The 22,553-nt window shown below is 37.7% G+C and overlaps 2 protein-coding genes across 2 annotated transcripts; both read right to left on the bottom strand.

Moving 5' to 3' along the window:
* Positions 1 to 720: 720 nt before the first annotated feature.
* RNF168 (ring finger protein 168) lies at positions 721 to 16,885 on the bottom strand. Its single transcript, XM_070753198.1, has 7 exons — positions 16,740 to 16,885; positions 12,667 to 13,013; positions 12,037 to 12,113; positions 9,804 to 9,968; positions 7,685 to 7,794; positions 3,844 to 3,931; positions 721 to 2,541 (listed from the first exon to the last, which is right to left on the bottom strand). Exons 2-7 carry the CDS (start codon positions 12,965 to 12,967, stop codon positions 1,681 to 1,683), a joined length of 1,602 nt encoding a protein of 533 aa, XP_070609299.1. The 5' UTR covers positions 12,968 to 13,013; positions 16,740 to 16,885; the 3' UTR covers positions 721 to 1,680.
* A 3,056-nt stretch (positions 16,886 to 19,941) lies between these two features.
* On the bottom strand, positions 19,942 to 22,207 carry SMCO1 (single-pass membrane protein with coiled-coil domains 1). Its single transcript, XM_070754045.1, has 3 exons — positions 22,140 to 22,207; positions 21,075 to 21,212; positions 19,942 to 20,326 (listed from the first exon to the last, which is right to left on the bottom strand). The coding sequence occupies exons 1-3, from the start codon at positions 22,187 to 22,189 to the stop codon at positions 19,942 to 19,944; spliced, it is 573 nt and encodes a 190-aa protein (XP_070610146.1). The 5' UTR covers positions 22,190 to 22,207.
* Between the last annotated feature and the right edge of the window lie 346 nt (positions 22,208 to 22,553).

Genomic DNA, 22,553 nt, shown 5'->3' with positions numbered 1-22,553 from the left:
CCTGCAATCCCCGGGATCCCATTTTCACTGGCAGAGCACCTAGGCTATCACCAGCACCCACAACAGAAGTGATTAGACATCCCTGGCCACACCCACTCCCACCCCAAAGCAGGGGTGGGTTCTGGTTTTCTTCACTGTCGGTTCACTCAACGACGCACACACATGCACAATGCTTAAAACACAGCTTCTATGCAGAAAAAAACAGCCGTGCCTGCGCAGAAAAACAAGATGAAAGCCAGTTCAGGGGTGTGACGGGCCTGGGTCGCTGTCAGTTCTATCAACCCATGCCACCAAGTTACTACTGGTTCTATAGAACCAGTAGTAACCCCACCTCTGCCCCAAGGTCAAACACAACCTGATGCAGCCCTCAATGAAATCAAGTTTGACACCCCTGTTCTAGACTGTTTAAAATTCTTGTATTTTGACTTATACAGTTTCATACTGTAAGAATCCCTGGAACCTAACTTTTGCCTTGCAAAATGATCATCTCAACAACCTGAAATTATCATATGGAAGTGTTTCAAATATGATTTTAGTTTTAAAGATGACCGAGAGGTTTCAGACAAATTGACCAAAACCAGAGGATTTTGAAATACTGTATATCCAAATATTAGCTTGAAAATCAACACAATCCATTTGTTCTTCAGAATGCAATAATTGGGATAGAGAACAATTTAAAAAATGAACCCCCCCCCCCAAAAAAAGATAAAATACTAAATGTAATGTTTGAAAAATATTTTATTCACTTATTGTACTGTCACTTTTAGGTAAATCTTTCAGATTATATCTCTGTCTGAATGTTTTATTGAACCCAACTACAAGAATTACCATTTTTATAAAGCTGAACAAAAAACAAATGGGATAGAGATTTCTAAAGGAAGGCACAATTGCTTGCAACAGTAAATATCAGTACTTCAGCCTGCATTTTTTCTTGTTATCACTCTTTCTAAATGTTCTGAATGTTGAGTTATCTTAGCTTTCAAGAATGCGGAAAACAATTCTAACCCACCCCCCCAACATATATAGACTATAATCGTCAGACCCTAAATTAACCTTCCTCCCTTTTCAGAGTGTGAACTCTGTTGGATGTATTTATTAGAATCATGCTTAGGAGATTATTATGAGTTTCATCTTAAATAATTGTAATAAAGCAGTAATTATAGATGTAATTTTAATTACATTATACTATATATAATCTATATATTGGAAGTTACTTACAAATGAAAATAAGTGTGATTTCCCTATGGGCTGTCTTTGGTGTCTTAGATAATTTACAACTATCAAATTCAAAGTTCCAAAATGAATCCACTGAAAATAGATTGGTTTTCTAGCGAAACCTGTAAACTACATTACTAATAAAGCAAAAAGTACAATTCCAGTAAAAAGTAAAATGAGAATGTATCTTAGGCTATGTCTGTCATAAAGAAGGTGTTTACCACTGCCTTGTAGATATGGTCATGGTTATGACAATTCAGCAAGTATTATCATTCAGTTCAACTTGAAATTGAGAGTAGTTGTACCATCTACATATTAAAGAATAGACATAAGAATTCAAAGAAAAAGGCACAGAAAAAATGCTAGTTTCAGAAACAGAATTAGCTATTCGCACATTAATTCTGGGGACAGCTAATACCAAGAGATAAATATTTCCATTTTTAAGAATATATATTTTTAATTTTTTTATAATGGTTTTGGTTTTTTAAACATCTGGATAATCGTCCTTTGATTGCTTGACAGTAACTCTATATCCTTTAAATCAGAGTTGACAACACAACTCTGTGTCCTCAGAACATTCCCATTTTTTACAGATGTTTTTGTCCAGCGTTTGCTAGCGGCCCTCTCATTCTCACTGTGGGAACGTCTGTGTGTTTTGGGTTGATTTATTTCTGGCTCGCTGTTTGAAGCCTTTAAGCGTTTGCAATGTTTCCCAACATCTGGGGATTTACCAACTGCCACAGATGTTGTAGGGCGCAAATGATACTCATCAGGGGAGCCTTTTTTGCGATTTAGTGTTTTCTGTTCTCTGTCCATTTCCTTCTGAATTTTCAAAGCCAGACACCTATCTTCTTCTTCCTGTTTATATCGCTTATAAAGTTGCTCCTCCAAATGTATCTGCTTTTGCATATCGTTTATGTCTGTCTCTTCTGTTTGTACAAAAGTTCTTTTTTTGTCATTCAAATATGAATCCGCTGTCCATTCAGTGACAGATTCTTGAGATTTTCTCTTTGGAATCACTTTAGTGATCAAATCATTGTTACTGGAACCATTGCTCATTGAGAAAAAATCAGTTTCACAGTCCTCTCTATTAGTAACATGTTCCTCTATTGGTTCATTTAAATGACTCCTGGAAAAAGATGACAATTCAGGGCTGTGACAGTTGAACTCAGATGTAGTACATATATTTAAACGAGAATCCATTGATTCTAAAGGGAAATCTTTAGTCATTTTTCCTTCTCTGGTTGTCTCTGAAGATGGTATGGTTATATCACCTTTTATTTCTTCATCTTCCAAGCTAAAGTGAGTTTTAGCTCTAATGCTTGCCTGGAAAAAAAAACAAAGATCAAAATATCCATGATGCACTATTTTTGTATAGGAAAAAACTGGATTTTTAAAATGACTATGGATCATGGAACATTGGAACATTAAACATTTGATGGTACTTGACTTTCAAATAAAATGCTTTCTTAGTGAGCACCTAGAAACCAAATGGAACATGTGTGGCAAACTTCAAGTTTGTAGGCTTTACGGTTCTGGAGATTTAGCGATTAATGTGTTAGTGAGTGGTTTTCACTTTTATATACAGTGGAACCCCGACATAAGAGCTGCTCTACTTAAGAGCAACTCGAGATAAGAGCTGGGAGGGGAGAGATATTTTTGTTCTACTTACAAGCCCAAATTCGAGATACAAGCGCCAAGGAGCTGTCTCCTGAAGCCAAACGCTAACTTCCGCGTTCGGCTTCAGGAGACAGCTGCGAAGCGGCGCGCATGTTTTAAAAGGTTGCAGCCGGCCTGGGGGGCTCGGGGGGGGGGCTTGCAGCTTTCTTTCTTGCTCTTTTTCTTTCTCTCTTTTACCTTCCCTTCCTCTATTTCTTCTTTTCTTTCTCCTTCCCACCTTCTTCCCTCCCTCCCTCCCTTCACTCATTCCTCTCTTACTCTCCCCTTTCATAAGTTTCCTTGCTTCCTTCCTCTGTTCCTGTCCCTTCCCCCTTTCTTTCTTTCTTTCTTTCTTGCTCTTTTTCTTTCTCTTTTACCTTCCCTTCCTCTATTTCTTCTTTTCTTTCTCCTTCCCACCTTCTTCCCTCCCTCCCTCCCTTCACTCATTCCTCTCTTACTCTCCCCTTTCATAAGTTTCCTTGCTTCCTTCCTCTGTTCCTGTCCCTTCCCTCTTTCCTTCCTTCCTTCCCACCCTCCGTCCATTCATTCACCCATTCCTCTCTTGATCGCTTAAAGCCGGTCCCTGGTGCAAAAAGGGTTGGGGACCTCTGTCCTACAGGATTGGGTGGCAGAGAAGTTGAACATATGTAAATTTAAAAGTTTAAGAAAGTTTACAAGTTAAGTGAAAGAAACTTCATTATTCATTTATATGTACATGTACATTTCTTCATTAAAAACATGTCTTTCTGCATAATTTAGACTAACTTTGTGAGTTTTTTGAGGGCTGGAACCAATTAAAATTATTTACATTAATTCCTATGGGGAAAAGTCGTTCGAGATAAGAGCTGCTCGACTTAAGAGCCCAGGTCCGGAACGAATTAAACTCGTATCTCGAGGTACCACTGTATATATAGATATGATTTCTATAATTATATAGTACTACATATAAATACTAATACACATACCTACCTCAGAAATAGTGTCAATGTTTTCTTCTTTTAATTCTCCAAATAGCAACTTTGGAGGAAAGAAACCACAAGACTTGGGAGATAAATACCTTAAAAACAGCACAAACGAAAAAGATAAAAAAAGATTTTATATATACAGGTACATATTTACCTTTGAATATAACGTAACATTCTCAGAAAACTGGATATGGACAAGGCCATAGGAGGTGTGAACTCCACCACCTGCTTATTAGATCTGAGTCCCTCCTGACTTTTAGACCAGCAGGGAGTTGACACAGGGCTGGACACAGGCAGTTGTCAACGCTTCTTTGAGGGAAGGGTCCTTTCCAGTTCCCTTAAAGAGGCAATTGTGCTGCCTCTCCCCAAGAAGGCTTCCCTGGATCCGGAAGTTTTAAACAACTAGCGTCCCTTCTCAAACCTTCCCTTTTTAGGGAAGGTTGTTGAGAAGGTAGTGGCACTCTAGCTCCAGCGGTCCTTGGATAAAGTCAATTACCTAGGTCCTCTGCAGTCTGGTTTCAGGCCCGGCTACAGCACCGACTGCTTTGGTCGCACTGATGGATGATCTCTGGTGGGCCCGGGATAGGGGTCACTCCTCTATCCTGGTGCTTCTTGACCTCTCAGCGGCTTTCAATACTATTGACCATGGTATCCTTCTGTGGCAATTGGAGGGGTTGGGAGTGGGAGGCACTGTTCTACGGTGGTTCTCCTAGCTCTCCAGTCAGTCGCAGTTGGGGTTAGTGGGAGGGTGTGTGTGTGTGTGTTAGAGGTCTGTCTTCTCCCCTCTGCTGTTTAATATCTACATGAAACTGCTGGGTGAGATTATCCGTTGACATGAGTTGAGTTACCATCAGTACGCTGATGATACTCAGGTGTATGTTTCCACCCTGTGGCAATACAGTGAAGCAGTCGATGTGATATGCTGGTGTCTGGAGGCTGTGAGGGTCTGGATGGGTGCCAACAGGTTCAAGCTCAACCCCAACAAGACAGAGTGGCTGTGGGTGTTGCCTCCCAAGGACACTACCATCTGTCCATCCGTCACCCGGGGAGGGGGGATCTTTGACCCCCTCAAAGAAGGTCCGCAACTTGAGAGTCCTCCTTGATCCACAGCTGAATTTAGAACAACACCTCTCAGTTGTGGCAAGGGGGATGTTTCCGCAGGTTTGCCCGGTGCACCACTTGCAGTCTAATCTGGACAGGGAGTCCTTCCTTACAGTCACTCATACCCTCATCACTTTGAGGTTCGATTACTGCAATGCTATTTACATCGGGCTACCTTTAAAGAACATTCAGAGACTACAGCTAGTCCAAAATGCAGCCATGCGAGCTGTCATAGTATTTTATTTCTATAATTGTGCAAATTGGGTTTTTTTAATCGTTGGGTGTCTAAGGATCATTCTTGGATGAAATTATAGAATAGAAATTGAATAAAGATGACAAAAGGAATATAGTTGTTTCCAAAGTGAGTTCAAGGTACTGATGTTTAAAACCCTAGAGAAGATATTGTGAAGTGGAGCAGGGTACCTCTGTTAAGTAAATGAGAACTTGTTATCCTAAGTTTGTGTTTCTCATTGGTCAGTAGCACTAATTCAGACCTTATCAAACAAAGCATATAGTTACAATGTTTATAAATTTAGCGCAATACTGTTTTCCAGGGTATAAAACTCAATTTTCTAATTATTATTCATTTAATTTATATCTTGTTTTTCTCCTATGGCAGCTAAGGAAAGAAAAGGAACTCTTATAAAAACATCTGAAATCAATTATCTAATTCAAAAATAGAGCTGCCTAAATAAAGAGAAAATGCTTGACCCCTTTCTTATTAGCAGACAATGATGGCTTAGTACAATCGCAAAGAAATACATTTCACTAGCATATTAACAATGCTATACAGTACTCCAGTGTTTTAGACATCATGCCATTTATTTATCTCTAGACATATCAACATGTTAGCATCGCTGTATAGTTAACAACAAATATCAATAAAATGCCTAATTTGATAGTGAAAGACAATTTGACCTATTGATTAAGACAGGAAACTAGAAGTGTGGAAGTTGTATTAATCCTGTTTTAGGCTCAGAACCCACATGCATAACTTTGGGCCAGTTACTCTCTGTGAGGCCTAGAAAGATTGCAATGGCAAACCTTAAGAGTTAAAATTAAATTTGTTGCTAAGGGTTAAAATTGACTCAACAATGATTGCAATCCTAAATTATGATTTAATGTTAAACAAACCCATTTGTCAGTCACTCTTTCCCACTCTCTTCCAGCAGAGCTACAATAAAACCAGTAGTTCTGATTTCTGTAATCACAATGTAATGTGAACTTGAAATATAAACTTGAGCTGTAACTAATGATGTAAACTATGATAATTGAGTACAGTAGAACCCCGACTTACGAGACTAATTGGTTCCGGAAGGAGGCTCGTAAGTCGGAACGCTCGTATGACGAAACATTGTTTCCCATAGGAAACAATGTAAAGTAGATTAATCCGTGCAACAACAAAAAAACCCGCTGCCGCCGAACGCGGAAGTTAGCGTTCAGAGACAGCTGCGAAGCAGCGCGCGTGTTTTAAAACGTGGCAGCCGGCCTGGGGGGCTCGGGGGGAAGCCCCCGAGCACCCCAGGCCGGCTGCAACCTTTCAAAACACGCGCGCCGCTTCGCAGCTCTGCTGAATCCGGAACGCTAACTTCCGCATTCGGATTCAGCAGACAGCTGCGAAGCAGCGCGCGTGTTTTAAAACGTGACAGCCAGCCTGGGGGGCTCGGGGGGAAGCCCCCGAGCCCCCCAGGCCGGCTGTGACGTTTTAAAACACGCGCGATGCTTCGCAGCTCTCTGCTGAATCCGAACGCGAAAGTTAGCGTTCCGGATTCAACAGAGAGCTGCGAAGCGGCGCGCGTGTTTTAAAATGTCACAGCCGGCCTGGGGGGCTCGGGGGCTTCCCCCCGAGCCCCCCAGGCCGGCTGTCACGTTTTAAAACACGCGCGCTGCTTCGCAGCTGTCTGCTGAATCCGAACGCGGAAGTTAGCGTTCCGGATTCAGCAGAGAGCTGCGAAGCGGCGCGCGTGTTTTATAAGGTTGCAGCCGGCCTGGGGGGCTCGGGGGCTTCCCCCCGAGCCCCCCAGGCTGGCTGCAACCTTTTAAAACACGCGGGATACGAGCGCCAAGGAGCTGTCTCCTGAAGCCGAAAGCGGAAGTTAGTGTTCGGCTTCAGGAGACAGCTCCTTGGCGCTCGTATCCCGAATGTGAGCTCGGGAGGCGAACAAAAATGTCGCTCCCCTCCCAGCTCTTATCTCGAGTAGCTCGTAAGTAGAGCTGCTTGTATGTCGAGGTTCCACTGTAGTTCTTTGCTTTATGAAAATGGTTTGCCTAATAAATTAGGTTTTATCTTCCCAAATGAAGTTTTATTACAACTTAATTACACGGATATCCAGAACGTTTAAGGAAATTCTCAGTCATCCAGGTCATGGTTGTTCCAAAGATACTTTTTCAAAAGGCAGCTGAACTTTGTTTTTCCTAAGAAAAACAAAGTCCAGTTGCCTTTTCAAAAAGCACTTTTGGGATATCCAGAAATATGTTTTGTACTATATCACCTCATAATCCAAAGGGGTTTTTTCTAGCAAATGTTTAAAGTATATATTGAAATGACAAAATCTGCTCCTGGCAAAAGATTAATGCAGCTTTCTGAAACCTTTTTCAAAAACGTTTTCAAAAACCGAAATATTACTTGTCAAAATGAAATATCTATAAACCCTTATGAAGACAACTTTCTCTCCTATTTATACCATAGAAATCTGTATATACACTACTAATCTAATTTAGATTATGTAACCAGTTTTACTTACTTCTTAATGTCTCCACAATTGCTTGATTTGGTTCTTGAAATTTTGCAGTGATCAGAAGGGGATGGGCCAGGTACCGGACTGCTTTTGACTGACTCTTCAGCAGGTCTGTTCTTCAGTGCCAAAAAAACCCAAAACCAAACCCCCAGATAAAAAGCATGCCTATTATTTATTATTATTTTCCTGCTCTTTTAATATATATTTCAAGGCAGTGAATGAGACTGACCCGAAGTCACCAGCTGATTTTAATACCATATTAAGCTGCTTTATCACAAAAAATTAAAATACTCCAGTGGTGATGTAGACAGTTCATCCTAGATTTTTAGAAATTGATACATATACATTAATGCTCCACACAGATTTTTTTTTTTGTTTATATCAACAGTGCTTTCCTGTCTACTGTACCAAAATACTATCATAGTGGCATCATCCGCCAATTTCTGTGATAGATTGTCAACTGGAATTTATATTGGCTTTTATATAACTTAGTCAGTCCTGGTTTAAGGAAGGACAATATTTGTTGTACAACATTTATGTGCCTCTTCAGGGTGTTCATATTTTTCTTTTATATTATAGTTATTTCTGGAATGAGGTGTTCTCAACTTCTAATAAATAATTTAATTGGAAACAGCAATCCTAATGGAAAATAAAATAAGCATCATCATTTATATCCCAAATAGACAGTATTAATATATACAAACTAGATTGACTAGGACAGGGGTCTGCAACCTAAAGCCATTTGCACCTGTTTCCCCACAGAAAACAAAACACCAGGAGCCACAAAGCCTGGGTGGGTATGGCCAACTCCATGTCACTCACTCCCACCCACCCACCCCCAGCTATGCCACCCAGGTTTTGTGGCTCTGTATTTTCTATGAGAAACGGGTATCTCTCCGCCTCTTTCTTTCTCCCTCTCTCCCTTTCTCATTCTTCCTGTCATTCTCCCTCTCATCCTTCTCTCCCTTCCTCTCCCACCTTTTTCCCTTCTCATCTTGGTCCCTTTCTCTCTCCATCACTTTCTCCCTCTAATCTGTTTCTCTTTCCCTCCACCCCATCTTTATCCCTCCCTCTCTCATCTTTCTCACTCTCCATCCCAGTCCTATCTCTCATTCTCCCTCCTCTCATCTTTCTCCCTCCCTCCCCATCTTTCTTATCTCTTTCTACCTCTCCCTTTCTCCTTCCATCTCATTTCTTCTTTCCTCTTCCCTCTCATCTTTCTCTTTCTCCCTCCAGCTCTCATCTTTCTTTCTCTTTCATCTCTCTTACTCATCTTTTCCCCTCCCCCCCTTTTCTCTCACTTCTCCCTTGTTCTCATCTTTCTCCCTCTCCTGTCTCTTTTCCATTCTTCTCTCTCATTTGTCCCTCTCAGCTCTTTGTCTTGCCCTCCCTCCCTGTCATTTCTCTCATCTTTCTCTTTCTCCCTCTCTTCATCCATATTTATCTCATCTTTCTCGCCCTCTTTTATCTTTCTTCCTCTCTCTCTCATCTTTCTCCCTCTCTGTTTCCCACTCTTTTTCCTTTCATGCTCTGCCTCCAGCTCTTCATTTCTCTCTCCCTTTCTCTCCTTTTTTTCTCACTTTCCTCTACCATTCTCACTCTCCATATTTTCTCATTTCTTTCTCCCTTTCTCTCCACTTTCCTCTCTATCTTTCTTACTACCACGATGGCGACTCTTCCTCTCGCTGCTGCCACTGCGCAGTGAGGGCAGTAGCCAGCTGCACTGAACAGGATATCTGCATGCGCAGGAACCTGAGCTAACACAAAGGGAACCACGGGTGGCACTGAGCTGCCCGCAAAGGACAGGGAATTGCAAAAGGCAGCTGATCGCAGGCAGTGCAGAGAAAACGCTAGGGGCACTTCAGCCACATGGCTCTGTGGAGAGGCTTGCATCATCTTGATACACCCTGTTATCAGTGAGCTATAATGGTCAGATATTCGATTGACACCCTAGAGACTAGCTCTAATCCACCTTCAGGATAGATCCACTGTGGGTAAATCTGGACCAATCACTCTTTTCAAGCTCCCAAAATTGCTGATGAGGGGAAAAAAATAAGTGGGAGGACTTTATATGTCAACGTACGCTCCTAAATGAAAGGCATGATAGAAAGTTGGTTAAACTTACCAAATTTAAACTCAGTTCTCGTGCCAACACTTCATCTAATAGCAACTGGTCTGCTATCTTTTTTCTCCTTTCTTCTGTTAACCTTTGCTCTTCTTCCTCTTCTGCTAGTAGTCTTTGAATATATTCTTCGCTTGCTTTGCTCTCTTCTTGGCGTTCTGCTTCCACCTGTAGGAATCATAGACACAGAGACATGGTTTTCTGAAGATAGCAGTTCCGAGCTAGGAAGACCTTCTCTCTAGGCATGAAGCCGCTCTTCTTCAAAAACTTGTTCTCTCTGGGTATATTCAGAGATCTATCTTCTCTCTGGGGATGTTGTTCAGAAAACTGTCTTGCTTGGAACTTGCTGTTTATTCTTATAGAAACTTCTTGTGAATACAAGTAAAAAGATTTAACTTTGCTACCATATTTTTCTGTTCTGTCTGGGTCACTCCAGAAGCCAATACCAACCCAAAAAGAGAAGCCAGACACACTGGTGAAAGGCAAAGGCAGTTTATATAATTCAAGGAAAACAAGGTAACAGAAAATGTCCTTACAAATAGGAAAAACGCTGGAACTTCAAATATCTATACGAAGGGAATAAGCAATACCAGATTCTTGCTGCCAAGACGAAGCTGTAGATAGCAAACAGACGCCTCCCACGAGTCTTCCAGACTGCGAGGCCACAAGCCAAGATCAGAGACGCTGAGAATCAAAACAGGTCACCGCAACTCCAATTGATAACACTCCACATGGCTTCAAGGCCTTGCCTGCCTTTTAAACCCTGCTGATGAGGACCACACCCAAACCCAGCTGTTTCTAATTCAATGGTGAAAATATTTCTTTAACTGCTCCTTTCGTTTCTCTGAACGTCTCTGTCTCATGTCAATGACAGCTTGTGCGTCATCACCTAATGACTCCAAGCTACTGGCTGGGGAGAGCCCTCCCCCGGGGCTCTCATGCTGTTCTCCTTCATCCCATTCCTGACTCTCCTCTCCTCCGTCCGACTGTTCAGCCCCCTCCTCTGCGCTGTCATCCTCCTCCGGGCATGGAGCCAGCAGAGACACAGCTGGTCCCTGAGCAGCTTCAGGCTGAATCACAACATTTTTCGGAGTATAAAATGCACCTTAGTTTTTGTGGAAGAAAATAGGGAAAATAATCTGCTTACCAGATATTCATCTGGCTAGCATCTTTAGTCTGGTCAGCTTCAGCACATTTATTTATTTATCAGAATTCTATGCCACCCTATTTACTCAGACTCAGGACGACTCACAACAAAGTAATACAAAATATATAGAAATCTAAATTTAAAATACAGTAAAACCCCCAATATCTTAAAGAACAGTCACTCACATTCAACAAACAGTCCTACATTCAATTATTTTATCCCCTGGTTAGGGCTTAAAAAAACCTTTATTCAGAGAGAGTAATAATGAAAGTGCTTACAAGCCAGTAAGAGCTGGGAAAATCATTAGCACCTGGTTAGGGCTGGAAAGAAACATTCAGAGCAAAAGGAACAATAAAATAAAAAAACTACAAAGACAAACATTGGAAAACATTCTTCACAGAGAGTAACAATGAAAGAACCTGCAAGGTAAGAGCTGGAAAGATTATTGGACCTACTTAGGGCTGGGGGGAAAAGCTTTTTGGGGGGGGGGAAGAGGGAAGCTACATTTAGAGTATAAGACACACCTGAATTTTCAGCCTCTTTTAGGGAGGAAAAAAGTGTGTCTTACACTCCGAAAAATAGTCATTAGTAGCAATGCTAAATAATTAATGTATGACACATAGTATATACACAAATCATATTAACGTGTGATTGCTAACTAAACAAAAGAATGTTTAATTAACTTTTTACTTTAGACAAACAGAAGAGTTTTAATTAACTTAGATAAACAGAAGCTAAGTAAATAATCATTTCCTTAAACTGAGTAAATAATCTTTACATTAAAATGAGTAAATAAGTAGGATGATCAGTCAATATCAACCAGAGATAGGCATTCCACATTATTTGACAGATATTGATAACCTACCTACAGCACCTAATCCCAAAATTAATTATTTTTAATGTTTTTTAAATAGATTGAGACTTTTCTTTTCAATACTTCTTAAGGAAGACCTTTTATCTTTTGGCTTGGCTTAATGCATAGACATTTAGTGTCCACTAACAATCTCAATCCTAGTCTTTCTCAGGTTTTTATGATCTCTTGCAAAATTGCCTATTATGCAAAATCCCCCATTCAACTTTCTACTTTACCTTAGTGATCTCAGCTTCATATTCTTTCTTTAATTCTCCAGGCTTACTTAAGCAATGTATTGGTTGAGGCAGGTGCACTAGTCCAGAAAACAAAGCAGAGATGAGACAAAATATGATTATTATGATCCAATTAAGGATACAGGTTGCAATTTAATATGAATGAATATATATGAATACATATGTGTATATGAGAGAGAGAGAAACCATGCACTTAAATGCAATCCTTTCTATCAAACTGGGGTTTTTTGCAATTTAGTACATCTAATATACATAAAAACAAAAATAAAGCTTGACTGGACATTTATCCAGAAAAAAAAAAGATTTGACCTTTAACAGTGGTGACTTATATTTGTATTACTGAATTGTTTTAGTTTAACACATAATTCAACAAATCTAATAACTATATTTCACTAATCTTTTACCCATACTCTACAACGAAGAAGAATCTATGACCTTAGAAATGTATCACTCTTTGATCAGTTATATATATTCTTAATTAAGTAACCACCAAGTGAATTATTAAATATCAAATGCTCTTTCTTTCTTTCTTTCTTTAAAATTTTACAATAAACTTCTAAACACCAAAGGCAGGAGTATATGTGAACAAAGCTAGTAGAATGCTTTACTTACAATAATTTTCTAGGTCCTGTCCATTAATTCTGCGTTGGCACTCTTCTGGAAAATGTTTCTTAATTTTTTCCCATAACTCCAAGTTAATAAGAGTGTTATGGCGAGAATTATAGCGTGCCCAAGATGAGACACGCCGACGGCAAAAAGGACAATACAAACTTGCTTTTTCCACAGTAAGTTGAAAACAGGCATTACAAAGAGTATGGTGGCATGGTAGTGTGACTGGCTCCACAAAAATATCCATGCAAATATTACACTGGTAGTCAGACAAGGAGAGTGATGTCTCTGATTCTTTTGGCATGTTCAGTCCAGGAAGGAAAATGATTCTCTTAATATATCATCAGCATCTACAAAAATATAAAGCACATTATCTGTTTAAGATCAGTAAAAAGGCAGCATTAAAATTGTGTCATGAAAAGTATAGTACAATACTATTGTATGCATAGTTCCCTCTAAGCTGAGCAGTGAGCAATCGCTCACTTAAAAATCATCATCAACTCAGAGTTTTCCAAACCTGCCCAGAAGCTGAGAGGGAAAGAGTGAGAGGGAAGGAGAGAGAGAGGAAGAGAGAGAAACAAATAGAAAAAAGAGAGGAAGAAAAAGAGAAAGAAAAAGAATGGGAGTAAGGAAGAGAGAAAGAAAATCAAAATCTAGTTTGAAACTAGCTCAACTATTTAAGTGGCATTTTGATATTGATAGAGTTGCCCTATTATGAGCTCACTGTTATAGACACACAGTACAGTATTTTATTTTGAAATTCTCTGAGGCAAAACAGGGTGGGTTTTTTATTTGTTTGTTTGTTTATTGATTTATTATTTCTGTGGCGCCCAGTTCCGAAGGGACTGCCGCTCAGACACTATACTTTTCCGCCCACCCCCCCAAAAAATTAGAGGGAACACTGATTGTATGTAAAAGCATAAAGTGAATTATGTAAAAATATCCCCACATATTACATTATTATTAGGCAGTTCTAAACTACATACATTGTTTCCCAATGCAAACATACTTCCTGTTCTCCTGAAGTATTTCTGCATAGATACTTAAAGCTACATAAGTTATAAGATATTGCTTCACAATTATGTAACATTGAAATTTAATTGTATCATTTTTTTTTTTAAACGAAAAGACAGTTACCTGGTTTCTTTCATATAGTCTTTTTAAAAGCAGTTTTGTCAGTGTGGCAATATTGTATTCTAAATTGAACTAAAGTTGTGTGATGCTAACTGAAAATATTATTTTCAGAAAATGAATTGCTATGTGGGTAGAGCTAAATTTTTAGACAGAAATTTTGATTCATGTCTCTAATTGAAGCTCATGTTATACACATCTGATTTCCATGTTCAATGCTTCCTTAAGAAGTACAAGGGCAGATAAACATGGTGGTATGCAAAACATTTGCATTAAAAGCCTCATCTTGGAACTGAGGGAACACGAGGAAACAAACACTAGCCTTAGCACATCCTGCTTTCTTCTTTCTTCTCAGAGAAAAAAACTGGGAAAGCTCTCCAGCTGACCCATTCCTAACTGAAGGTTCATTTCACAGGCACAAGTTGTGCACTTCCTCTCGTTAGTGGAACATTAAACAAGGATTGCAGGCAGCCACCATTAGTCAATATGGGTGGATTTTTTAGAAACATCCTGGATTCAATATTTATTGTATAGTTTTGAATTGAACTTCAAATTAAATAAGAAGCCAGAGAAGGTGGAAGGATCAGCCTAAGTTGATTTGAATTTCAAATATTGCAAAGCGTACTGTCTACAACATTTTGCATCAACAACTGTTGCAACATACCAGCAGGAATTTTGTAAGCACAGATTGAAAGTTCTATAATTTCCACAATGGATGAATGGATGGCAAAGTGAATGGAAATGTAAACAGTAAAAAAAACAATTTACCACCAAATAACGGTTTAGGTTCTACCAGAATTTCTTGTTTTTGAGGAATAAATGCCCTCACTTCATCTCTATGAAGGCAAAAAGTGCATAATAGCTTGAAAATGTCAGTCAGTATTGCTGGGTAAGAGGAAAATCTATTTTTCATACCTATATTGAAACCATGCAATGATGTTCAAACTATTACCAGGAACAAGAATGAATGTATGGAAAATGCTCTTGTAGTTACACAGAAGAAAAAAGTGCTCAAATGCCCAGAGCCTAGCCTTTACCAATTTGTCACAAGGATGACAAAATTACTGATATGTTTACACATTTCCATTTTAATAAATCTGAAGAAACTCTAAAAAGCTACCTGCCTTCAATTATTTGCAAAATATTAAAATTAGTTCTTAAATTAAATCAGTTTACATTCACCGGAAAGGACACAAATTAGCAGTAATTTCAAATGCCTCTTTGTTAATGAGCAGCAAGCAATTGTTAGGAATTTCAGTGGTATTAGTTTCATTTCTGCAATTCTCAACTAAAACCATTTAGTTGCGTGATAGTTCAGCAGTTAAAAACACTAGGTTTGTCGACTGAAAAGTTGACAGCCTGGATACAAGACTCAAGTGCCACGCAACAGGATAAACTCATTAATTTGCCCCAGCTCATGCCAATCTAAAAGTATATTTAAAAGTATGTGATGAATAGGTACCACTTTGGTGGGAAGATAACAATGTTCTTGGTGTACAGTCATGCTGAATCTATGCCTATGGAGCTGCGGTGGCGAAATGGTTAGAATGCAGTATTGTAGCCTAACTCTGCCCACAGACTGGAGTTTGATCCTGACTGTGGCTCAAGATTGGCTTAGCTTTCCATCCTTCCAAGGTCAGTAAAATGAGGAATCAGGATGCCAGTGTTGTAAATTATTCAGAAAGTGTTGTAAAGCTCAATGAGTAATATATAAGTCTCAGTGTTATTGCTATTTGGACATCGGCTCCCTCTCCTACGAAACTGAGCACTGGCCCCTACAGTTGGACATGATTGGAAATGGGAAACTTTTATCCTTTATCTTTAGAATGGATGTGAGAGAATAGAATAGAATGTGATTGGAAACACAAGGAATTTGTCTTTGTTCATATGCTCTCAGTGTACATAAAAGAGGAGCATGGGGAATCCAGAGCATGATACCATGGTCTTTCATGACTGAAGGATGCCAATACATAAAAGAAAAGTTTGTCAAGAATCATAAGGTACAACACTTAATGATAGTCTGCGTACAAATAAACAATCTAATCATATTAGGAACCAATCAATATAAATTGTAAAGATACTGTACAAGCAACAAAGTTACAGTCATGTAGTCATTTGTGGGAGAAGATGGGTGATTATTGTTTAGCAGAGTGATGGCATTTGGGGGTTTAGAGTTGAAGCAGTTTGTATCCAGGATGTCAGGTGTCTCTAAATATTTTTGTATCTAATCATATGTGCAGGTGCTATGCAGGTACATATTGTTTAATAGAGTAAACGAGAGGAGAAATTTTAAGGAAAGCAAATAATGCAAAAAAAAAACCAACCCCAAATAGACAAGATAGCAATTCTAGATGGAAATGGAAATGCTGGTCAAGTGGAATATTAAATGTTATTATACAAATCAGAGATAAAACTATTGCAATCAACTGTAATGACTGTATAAATTTGTATTTGTGGAAGGGGAAGAACATATACAATTATTGAACACAAATTAGTAGGAAAAAGGACATTTATATATAATTCAATTCCCTAATTAAATTTTTTATTTATACTCCACCAACCCCAAAATTTTCTTAATATATTAAATCATTCATTTAACATTCCATGCCTTGATTTGAAGCCCTCCCCCACCCCAAAAAAGATTCAAAATTTGTTTCTTGCAAGGCTCTGTGAATTGAGGTAAAATATGGTCTGGTCCTTTATTTTTAGTAAGCGAGAAACTAACCAACTTTGCTTGTTCGAAGCCAATTTCCCTACAATTCCTTCCAAGCATTCCTTCCTCGAAGTTCTTTCTTTTTCGGTGCCACCTTTCCCCCCCACCCCCTTCATCTCCCGCCAACTCCCTTGAAGACAATATCTCGGACCCCGTGTCACCTGCCATTTCCCCAATTAGCTGCACCGGACTCAAGCCTCTTAAGGTTATTCTGTGTTTTCCCGCGCCTCACCCGTGATAAGGATTAATTGTCCCTTCTACATTTCAAAACTGAGGCGGCAGAAGAGATCCTGGACGCCGCCATCTTGCTGCCTCTATCTTGTCAATAAACGCTAGCGACCTGCCACTCCTACTGCGGCGGCGCAGATTTATCGCGCCACAATTCTCTCGCGCGCTCTCAATTTCAATATCAAGCGTTAGGACGTAATACAGGAAAAGGTGCGTCGTCTTTCTCGAAATGATATCGGAGGCTTCAATGGCTGTCCTTTAGTACCCGGAGGAATTCCGTTTTAGTGTTTGACCTCTCAAGCCTCTCCTCAAAATGTGGCAAAGTTATCCCAAATCCCAAAGCAGAGGTTGGCAAAGTTTGTTCTTCTATGACATGTGGACTTCAACTCCCAGAATTTCTGAACTAGGATGATTGTCTCGGGAATATGGAAAATATGGAAAACAGTTTTAAAAAGGAGATACATTCCCGCCTACCTATCCTATGCAACACAGGAAAGCGATAAATGTTTGAAACAGCTGGACCAAGAACTGCTATAAAAGCAGGAGGGGTTAAGGATTTATCCTAGTGTAAACGTTTATGGCCAGTGAATGAGCTGCTTGAGAGCATTTAACTACTCTTATCTATGGGAGAACCAAAACATTTAACCATTGTAGATTAAATACTTGAGGCATACTCCACCAATTAAATTTTATAAACTTTTTACGAATCTTGTATTTTGACTTACACATTTCCATACTGTAAGTAAGAATCTCTGGAAGCTACCTTGTAAAATGATCATCCCGAGATCCTGAAATTGTCATTGGTAGAACTTTTTGATAGCAATTGCAACTTCAAGTGTTTCAAAATATCAATTCCTCCTGAATAAAAATGATTTCATGCTGACAGCATACATAAATTCAGACGATGGTTTTTATTCATAACTATATTCATTCTAAGAATTAAAATTACACAGGCACAAACCATGATGTATGCAAGTTTTTCAAGTGTTTTAGTTCTAAAAAGATGACAAAAAATTCAGACAAATTAACTAAAAACCAGGGGATTTTGAGAAACATATCCGAGTATTGGCTTGAAAATCCACACATGCACTAATGGCAATCCATTTTTTCTTCTCTAGAGTGCAATGATGGCAATAGAGAACAATTCAAAAACTGAAGCCCCCCAAAAGATAGAATACTAAATGTAACGTTTGAAAAATAATTATTTTATTCGCTTATTGTACTGTCACTTTTGGTAAATCCTTCAGATTGTAAATCTGAATGATCTATTGAATCCAGCTACAAGAATTACCATTTTTATAAAGCTGAAAAAAACACAAATGGGATGGAGATTTATAAAATAAGCCACAATTGATCGCAACAGTAAACATCAGTACATCAGCCTGCATTTTTAGTTGCTATCAACCTTTCTAAAGGTCCTGAATGCTGAGTTATCTTACCAAGGTGTTCAAGAATGTGGAAGACAATTCTAAACCTTCCTCCCCATATATAGGCTATAAACAGCTAAGGATTTTCCAACTGCCTTAGAGTCCTTGGAGAGGGGCGGCATACAAATCTAATAAATAATAATAATAATAACAACAACTATTATTATTATTATTATTATTACTGTACATTATTATTATTATTATTATTATTATTATTATTATTATATGTTGTAGAGTACAAATGATGATAATTAGGGGAGCCTTTTTCTTTTGCAATTTTGTGTTTTCTGTTCACTGTCCATTTCTGAATTTTCAAAGCCAGATATCTTTCTTCTTCCCTTTTATATCATTCATAAACCTGCTCATTCAAAAAGATCAGATTTTGTATATCGTTCATCTCTTCTGTTTGTAGAAAAGTTCTTCTTTTGTCATTCAAATATAACTCAATTGTCCATTCAGTGGGAGATTTTTCTCTTTGGAATCTCTAGTGATCTCAGAGCAATTCTGGTTTTTATTTCCAATTGGGTAGATTCCCATCACCTTTGGGACACACTCCTAATTTCTCAATAATCTATGTAGCAAGTACGGACATTTGATAGTGATATTTCTGTTATGTACAATAATGCTGAATATTTGGCAAAAATCTAATCCGCAGCTTCTTCTCTGGTAATATTGAACTGCTAACAAGAGCTCACAAAACATTTGTCAGGCCAATCCTAGAATATAACTCACCTGTATGGAACCCACATTGCATATGTGACATCAAAACAATTGAGAGAGTCCAGAAATATTTTACAAGAAGAGTTCTTCACTCCTCTTCTCACAACAAAATACCTTACTTCGCCAGACCTGAAATTCTTCAATTAGACAATTTACAACTGTGTCGTCTCTGTTTCGACTTAACTATAGTTCATAATATCATATACCAAAATGTTCTACCTGTTAATGACTACTTCATCTTCAACCCCAACAACACACGAGCACAAAATCGATTTAAAATAAATGTCAACCGCTCCAAACTAGCCTGCAAAAAATATGATTTCAGCAACACAGTAATCAATGCCTGGAATGCACTACCTGACTCTGTGGTTTCTACTCCTAACCCCAAAGCCTTTAACCTTAGATTATCTACAATCGACCTCTAAGAGGTCTGTAAGGGGCGTGCATAAGCACACCATTGTGCCTTCCATCCCTGCCCTATTGTCTTTTATCATTACTTTTTATCATTACTTATCTAATGTTGTATTTGTTCGAATTACCACCCTATAATTGTTTGATTAAATAAATAAATAAATAAATGTTTTTTAAAAAGAATAAACATGCTATGTCAGATAGAAGCTCATATAATTAATAGCCTAGATCCACACAACTAAGTTTTAGGTATCAATTAATCAAATAAATAAATAAATTCAATCTGCTATTTGAGGATCAGAGATACTGTACTTAAAACAACAAAATGAAATACATGATACCTGTAGTCCACCCCCACTGATGAAATAACTAATGGAAGGATTTTAAAATATGTTATACACAAAATGGAAATGTCTAACACTTACACTGTGTTTTCTGGTGTTCACGCTTCACAAACGTTATCTACGTAATCTGTTCCATAGCTTTGTAAAGCAGGCCAATATTGCTTCTCCTAATTACACATAATCTGAGATTTTTGGCATCTTTCAATCAATTTGAATTAAATACATTTCCCTTATAGGATAATGTTTCATGTATTTCTGGAGAAAAAGTATTGTTTCAGGCTATATTTGCAGTTTAGATATATTTTCAAACTTTCTTATTTTCCACTACATTAATAGCACATAACAGGCTATGATGAAGAACTTGATTGTTCACCACTTTGTTTACAGCAGATTGGATGACTTGGGTATAATCTTTCCTTAGTTTATCAGGGAAGTAGTTGGCATCCAGACTGTAGGTAATGAAAAATGTACAGAATACTTTAACATCATCTTCCTGGAGTCCCAATATTTCCAGTGCTGATTCCCATGCTGACTTAATTCTTTTGTTTTTATCTTTCCTCCTCAGAACAGATGATAGTGTAGGCAATACTCTGGCGAAATCAGGAATGCTTTCTACCACTTGAGAATGTAGGCACTGAATAGTTTCACAAATATAGCTATAGAAGAGGTTTATTTCCATAGAATTAAACCTGCAAAAAGATGTTTAAACAATAATTTATCTTTACTGTTTATAGAAATAGGCCCACAAAATTATTTCCATTTAAAAATGCAGTCATGTTACAACATTATTTGTCTCCATTTTAAAGTAAGCATCATTAATTTAGATGAAAATTATTTCCAGATGTGTCTTTAGAGTTGCAGTTTAAAGCTGTAATATTTACATTTAATGAGTGCATGGTCTATCAAAGTGGAATTCTACCACACATCTACAGTCTATTAATTCAATACAATTCCCAACATTTTGTTTCAATGCCCACATAAAATTTAAAGCAATATTTCTTTAGAAATATTGTAGAATTCAATTTTCTTTTCAAGATTTGATTAATACCCTATAACTGAACTGTTTGAAATACAAATTTCATAATGGAAACAAAGTTCTTAATGTTTTTAAGCCATTTTGTTAAGTCTTAAAGCTAGCATTATTTACATCCTTATGAATTCTAGATGTTTTAGATTACAATTCTGAGAATTTTCACTCAGTATGACAAGTCCCAGATGTTGACCATGTTTCCAAGAGATTTTGAATTTATAGTCCAGTACATTGGAAGGGCACAAAGTTGGGAAAAGGTACTTAAAATAATCTATTCATTTACTAATAGTCTATTAAGCCTATCAAAGTATTGTTACATTTTGTTAACCCAAAAGAACACTTGTGATACTATACACTCTATTATTCCCAAAGTTTTTATTATTAACCTATATGTTCATTTTTCTTACCTGTCTTCTAGCAATGATGTCCACATCTCATCTTGCTCTAGAGCTGTATTCCAAAAGTCAAATTTCTCTGATAATTTCTGAATGCCAGAATCTAATACAATATATTGTGACTTTATAGTTTGTAGCTTATTCTCAGTTCTGGTAAGATTCAAAAACCAAAGGAAATTAGAATCAAGACCCTCCCATTCTAAAGAACATAAACATTTTCAAGTTTGGCTAAAGAGCTCTTATATAATAGATGATTTATATTTGATAGACTGCTATGTGAGTTTGTAATTTAGATTCTTAAGCTTCTGTCCATATGGTCTATATATATTGTCATAATGCTGCATTTTACTTGCAATCTTTTCCTGATGTAGAACCAAAAATCTACTCTACTTCATTGTTTCTTTCGGATTTTTTTAAAATATAAAAATAATGAAGTTGTTTTAAAATTTTAGTAACACTTTGGGAAAGTCATTTTTTTTCAGCTTGATGTAGTACATTTATTTTCCTAAAATGTAGTGAATCAAATTTAATCCATATTGATTGACCAGCTGTATAAACATATAGTTTGTAACTAAATCACATACAAATCAATTCATTTTCTCCAGTGTTCACGACTGAATTAACTATGCTACTATATGGAATTGCCACAGTGTACAAACAGATTATACACACAATCATTTCAGTATTTACAATGTTCCATGTTCAACATTGCTGTCCCAAAATGCTAAATTACCGAGCAACTGTCTATTTTTACAAAATCCTTCTCCAGAGTAAAGATGAAATAAGTGAAATGCTGCTAATTAGTTTGTTTTTAATTCTTTTGGTATTTCTTAAGAAGAAAACAATGGACAATAATAAAGATTCAATATCTATTTCACCCATACTGGACCCTGATCACCATTTTTTTCAAAAAAGAATAATTTCAAGTACAATGTTAGACATGGAGATTTACGAAGCAGAACAGTTCAGAGAAAAATATTCAGAAGATATATTTAAGATATGAAATATGCAGTTTCAAAACCCTTCCCAACACAAACCTTCCCAGCAAACGTCAACTTGCCCCCTCCCCCTTGTGACCTGTTTAATGTCTTGTTCAGGACACACAGAGATAAAGACTCTTTGGCCATCTTCAGAAATAAGAAATGTATGTTTCAACTATCTCTTGACTTCTGTTTCACAGCAGACAGCAGTGATATACCGGGTAACCCAACTAGTAGTGAAGGTCACTTTTCTCTTAAAGCTTTTTATAGCTAGGAAATCCAAATATAGAATATTAACACATACTGTGCTCACAAGCACATAGTTTATTAAACGACAGCGTGGTAATTACAGTATATTTTTCCTTCTTAGTTTCATGCAAAAATAGCATGTCTACAACCATCATATGGATCCATGAAAGGAAACCATAATGAGTTCTATGAACTGACTCCTAACATGTCACGTATAGGATTGCTGTAATCAACCATTAATTTTAGATTCATATCAATCTAT

Source organism: Erythrolamprus reginae, chromosome 5, assembly GCF_031021105.1.
Source record: "Erythrolamprus reginae isolate rEryReg1 chromosome 5, rEryReg1.hap1, whole genome shotgun sequence".
In the NCBI taxonomy this organism is placed as follows: domain Eukaryota; kingdom Metazoa; phylum Chordata; class Lepidosauria; order Squamata; family Dipsadidae; genus Erythrolamprus; species Erythrolamprus reginae.
This window is presented reverse-complemented; position numbering and strand designations above follow the sequence as displayed.

What these genes read in the sequence shown, in the direction of transcription:
- SMCO1 (XM_070754045.1), bottom strand. Translation starts at nt 22,189, where the DNA reads ATGGCCAAAGAGTCTTTATCTCTGTGTGTCCTGAACAAGACATTAAAC. An exon ending in CTGAACAAGACATTAAACAG is followed by an intron (nt 21,213 to 22,139) that starts GTCACAAGGGGG and finishes GAATCTTACCAG; the next exon opens with AACTGAGAATAAGCTACAAA. An exon ending in ACATCATTGCTAGAAGACAG is followed by an intron (nt 20,327 to 21,074) that starts GTAAGAAAAATG and finishes ATCTTTTTGCAG; the next exon opens with GTTTAATTCTATGGAAATAA.
- RNF168 (XM_070753198.1), bottom strand. Translation starts at nt 12,967, where the DNA reads ATGCCAAAAGAATCAGAGACATCACTCTCCTTGTCTGACTACCAGTGT. An exon ending in ATGAAGCTGAGATCACTAAG is followed by an intron (nt 9,969 to 12,036) that starts GTAAAGTAGAAA and finishes TGATTCCTACAG; the next exon opens with GTGGAAGCAGAACGCCAAGA. An exon ending in GAGAACTGAGTTTAAATTTG is followed by an intron (nt 7,795 to 9,803) that starts GTAAGTTTAACC and finishes TTGGCACTGAAG; the next exon opens with AACAGACCTGCTGAAGAGTC.